This window comes from Nematolebias whitei, chromosome 20 (genome assembly GCF_014905685.2).
Source record: "Nematolebias whitei isolate Nwh7 chromosome 20, NemWhi1, whole genome shotgun sequence".
Lineage (NCBI taxonomy): Eukaryota > Metazoa > Chordata > Actinopteri > Cyprinodontiformes > Rivulidae > Nematolebias > Nematolebias whitei.
Genome location: NC_056517.1, coordinates 36,000,943 through 36,005,873, shown reverse-complemented (window position 1 = coordinate 36,005,873; position 4,931 = coordinate 36,000,943). Strand labels below are relative to the sequence as shown.

At 40.0% G+C, this 4,931-nt stretch overlaps 1 protein-coding gene across 1 annotated transcript in view; it reads left to right on the top strand.

Moving 5' to 3' along the window:
- The window catches only part of ofcc1 (orofacial cleft 1 candidate 1), a 163,393-nt gene that overhangs the window by 116,841 nt on the left and 41,621 nt on the right, over window positions 1-4,931 (top strand). Inside the window, 1 exon segment of the mRNA XM_037694000.1 lies at window positions 3,051-3,196. Within this exon segment, the coding sequence (XP_037549928.1) occupies window positions 3,051-3,196 (146 nt within the window).

Below are 4,931 nucleotides of genomic sequence, written 5' to 3'. Positions count from 1 at the left end.
ACACACACACACACATTATATATATATATATATATATATATATATATATATATATATGTATACATACATACACATCAAAGCATACACACATATACATGTATATACATATGCATATGTACATGTATATACGGTATACATACATACATACATACGTGTCCGGGGTGCCGCAGATTTACAAGGCTCTATTTTTTTACTGTACGGGGAGGAGTTGAACAGTCTGATGGCTTGAGGGACAAAGGACTTCCTGAATCTGTCTGTGGAGCAGGGCTAGGACAGCAGTCTACCACTGAAGGAGCTCCTCTGCTTCATGATGGTGCCATTTAGAGGATGGTCAGCATTGTTCATGATGGATAGTAGCTTACCGAGGGGCCTTTTCTCCGCCACTGATTTAAGGGACTCCAGCTCTATTCCCAGCACAGAACCAACTTTCCTCACCAGCCTATCAAGTTGCCCTGCATCTCTCCTCTTAATGATGCCTCCCCAGCACACAACTGCACAGAAGAGGACTGCAGTACTGTAAAGGTTATTGTAGCAACTAAGCCAGGGCATATGTTTGACTGGGAGTTGTGTTGGTCAAAATACATGGTATAATGGATGCTTCCCTGGTTTAGTATCCAGCAAGGGATAATGGTGAAAAGGGGTTTCCCATTTTTTTCTACACTATTTGTTTTTAATGTTTATATAATGTTGACATTACAATCAAGGGATAAAGAAATTGTTGGCCTTAAATTATTTGGTGTTTTGGGGAGATTTTGCCCTGCTCTAAGGCATTGTTCATCATCCTTTGGTGCCAACCACAGCACTTTGATTGGCCTTGTTGCTCTTTTAAGTGCTTTATAAATAAAGTGGTGTGGCATGGTATGGTATGGTTTGATATGTAATGGCATGGTATGGTATGGTATCCTTCTCTGTACATAGAAGTCATACAAATACAAAGGTTTTGCTAGTCATAATCAGCATTTGCAGCATAAACGCAACCTCTAGTCATGTCGTTGTTGTTAGAGTCAGTGTGGCTGCCATGATTGTGGTTGTAGGTTAGAATAGAAGTGGGTCTATAACACCAAAGGACTGTGTTTAGGTTGTCCACATGAAAACAGAAAGTTGGAATTTAAAGATTTTACTCTTACAGAATCCATTTTAGTAAAATACATGTTAGGGGCTTCCTAAACACTGTTTCTCTGTGAACACAAAGCTGAAACAATACATTTAAGTATTCACAAAAACATTCTCGTGCAGAGGGAACCTTGGAGCTCTCACTCACCACAGTCCAGCATGTGCAACAGTCCTGGTTTTCTCTGCTTTAAGGAGGGGAGTCCTAAAATGAAATGTTAAGCTATTAGATAGAGATCACGACACCAGCCAGACCCCCATAAAATATTCATTCCGTCTCCAGCTGCCCCCTTTGGATGATTAACTAATGTGAGTGTTTTACCCATCCAAACGCAGTTACAGTTGAAAAAGATCCCTGCATGTAAATGCCATTTGAGTTTTGATGTGAATTTTTAATCTCAAGCAATGAACATTATGAGGTTGACAGGGCATTTGGTGAGAGACTTCTATCAAACGTACGTTACGATCCATTTGGTTTGAAATGTCAGGAATTGCTGTAAAATACATAACAGTTCCATCCTGTGTAAATTGTTAAAATACATATTTGTGAGGTAAAAAATAAATAAATAGGAGCAGACTTTTAGTGTGGTCAGAAGAAAACTTATTGCGTGTATCCTTATACTCCATCAGTCCCATTACCTTCTGATATATGCCTTTCTTACCTGGGGAAGAGTCGTCCCTGACAGCATACATGTTCCTCATTCCCCCCAAACTCCACCCCCCACCTTTCACTTTGATCGAGTTGGGTGACTCGAGGTATGTGATGAGCCCCTTCTCGTCTCATATTCATCATGATGTAACCGTGAGCAACCCGGATCTAAATTACCTTCATCTGGCATCATTCCGGCACATGCTATAAATGAGGTAATCGTCCTTGACTATAAAATTTGCATTTTCAAGACTTAATTGCTATCATTACATTTTTTGCGTAATTCTATTAATTTAACAGAATGGGGGATCAGAGGCTTTTTTATGGTTATAATTTGCAGTTAAACAATGCGTTCTCAAAGTAAGAAGAAAGTTCTCAGTAGAGAATCAGGGCCTCTTCTCTCTGCATTGAAAAAATGGATTTTTACAAGAACAAATACAAAAAAAAAAAAAATCCACTATTATGCCATCGGACGCAAGTACGCATGCTTATAAAAAGCTCTTTTAGGTTGAAAACAGAAAATGCATCAGTTATATTCCATCATCACATTGTGTGTGCTAACTGAAGCTTGTGTCTTCCTAATGTCGGGCTGGGCTCTATTTTTTGCCACGCTTAACATTGCCTGCCTCCTTTGTGCATATATGTACACGATGTCAGCTGCACTCAGTAATAGTACGGCGGAGAGCACAGTGGATGACACGGAACAACGGAGCCATCATCTCCCATTTATGCTTCCCGCGGTGACCTTGCCACAGACGTCTGCGAGGTTCAGAAGTGCGGCGAGCTAAGTGCCAGCAACATTCTGCAACCCCCTGCACTTCCTCGCACTCTGCTGACCTTAAAAGTGTGGCCTCAATTTGTGGAAAGGATAAAAACACATACAAGCATTCTGCTCCTCTTTGTCTTTTGCACTTCTGTTGCCATGTAAACTTTTTTTTAAGTCTAGAGTTGTTTGCCCTTTCGATTTTGTTCCAGCAAAAGCAGATTGCTAATGATCAGTATTGCTGATTTGGAAGACCTGAGTCAGAATTAATTTATGCAATAATAACACAATGTATGCATTTTAAACTTGATGTTTAGTATTTAACTCTGTAAGGAGACCAGTTTGACATCTTGCATAATGAATTTGAGTCATTCATATTGATTTACAGTGCAAATGTGAAATAAAAATCTAACTAAATGTGAGCTTTAAATGTAAAGATCATTTGTTTTTACAGTAGAACATTTTGCAAATTTACGGCAACCTTCAGCAAATTTAGTGTTAGTGAAAATCAATAATGTTCTCCTAAAGCAATACCTATGGAGGATCAAGAGTTTCTCTATTCCAGGTCTCCCTCCTTCTACATTCCCCCTGTACCGCTCACACTGACTTCTGCTGACACCGACCAGGTGGCGTCGTCACTGTGGGTTTCCATGGAGCCTGCCAACAGGAAGCAGGTAAGGCCTGACATGCCAACCTTGATGCCTAACGTAGCGGTGAAGGAACACTGAGCTTTGTTTTGACCGTGTCAAGCAACATCAGCTCAAGCTTCGGTATAAGCTGCTTCCTGCTTTGGGTCTCCGTATCAGCATCTGGAGTGCAAGCGTGTGTTGTGTCTGCATTGCCGACGTGGTTGGAAGAAGCTGTCAGGTTTGCACGTGCTGGAGGTCATCAGCCCTACTGACAGGAGTACTTTAGGTGCAAGTGTGTGCATGAAAGCGAGGAGGGCTGACTCACCCCTGCACAAAGCCTCACAACTTCATACTGTATCAGATATACTGAGCTTCTTATCCTTGCACTCTTTTCATTAAGCATCACAGTATGTAAACAAATCTTAACAAGGATCGAGGTATTAAGAGCTACACAGACTGAATCAACACTAAACCCAAAGCTAAATGGGGACGTTGTTTGTCTTTGGATTCAAAAACCTTAGCATGGTGTTGAGAGGTGCAATACTTTAGTACCTCTGGTTATCTCCATCCATCATCACACTAATCTCTCTGTAGTAAAGTGTTGTCTCTTTGCTACTTTTCAGAAAGGTACAGCGATGCACAGAGAAGAAACACTTTTTTTTTCCCTGTGGATGATTCAACCTCAGCGTATTCACTCCAAGTTAAATCTCACCAAAATAAAAAGGCAGATGCAGTAGGGTGATTATTAGAAAAACAGAATGTGAAGTTGTTGGGTTTTTTTTTTTTTTTGCAACATTTGTGTTGTTAGAACGTGAAACTTTAAAACGCTTAAAAAGTGCCTTTTTCTTTATGTACCTTCTTTAGTTGGTTAATGTCAGAATCAAGAGCTCATTTGCTTTGGTGAAAGCCCGACTATTTGCACGCCGAAACAAAGGGCATTTTGTTGATAAAGCACTGTACTTGACATTCATCTGTTGTGCAAATTAAAGTTTAATAGCCACGCACATTTGAATATGGTCTTTCTTGACACAGTGAGAAACCCACAACGTCAACGACATACACAACAACCGGAGAATGAGAGATGGCCGCGAGCACTTTTGCCCACCACAAGCAACATTAATTGTTTCACAAAAGCTAACTGCGGTGCCCATTTGTCAGTGTTGTTTCTTGTTTTTGCTCCTCCTGTAAACAACTTCTGCTACACAGTTTGTTCATCATAACCCGATTCTGAATGGATGATTTTTTTTTTCTTTGTGCCCGGGAGTAAAGACCTTGAAAAAAGCAGAAGTATAAAACGACCAGTGGGAGGGATGATGAAGGCAAATGATGGCTCTGCTATTGTCAGATTTCTGAATTAAAAAGATGCTTGCTGGGGTATTGTCTGCACAGAAGACCAATCCAGATTGCCAAAGTGTGTCTCTGTTATATTAATTTGTTAAACCTTTATTTATAAGTACATAGAAGAAATTATATAAAAACAAAACAAAAACAGTTACATTATACAGCAATGTAAAATACTAAAAACAGGAATATGTCTGCATTGGTTTTTACAATGAACTTAACAGTTGTTTAAACTTAGAGTTAGACAGGTCTTTGAATAACCAGGGTTACAGTTAGACAGGTCTTTGTATGACCACGGTTAGAGTTAGACAGGTCTTTGAATAACCAGGGTCAGAGTTAGACAGGTCTTTGAATAACCAGGGTTAGAGTGAGGCAGGTCTTTGTATGACCACGGTTAGAGTTAGACGGGTCTTTGTATGACCACGGTTAAAGTTAGACA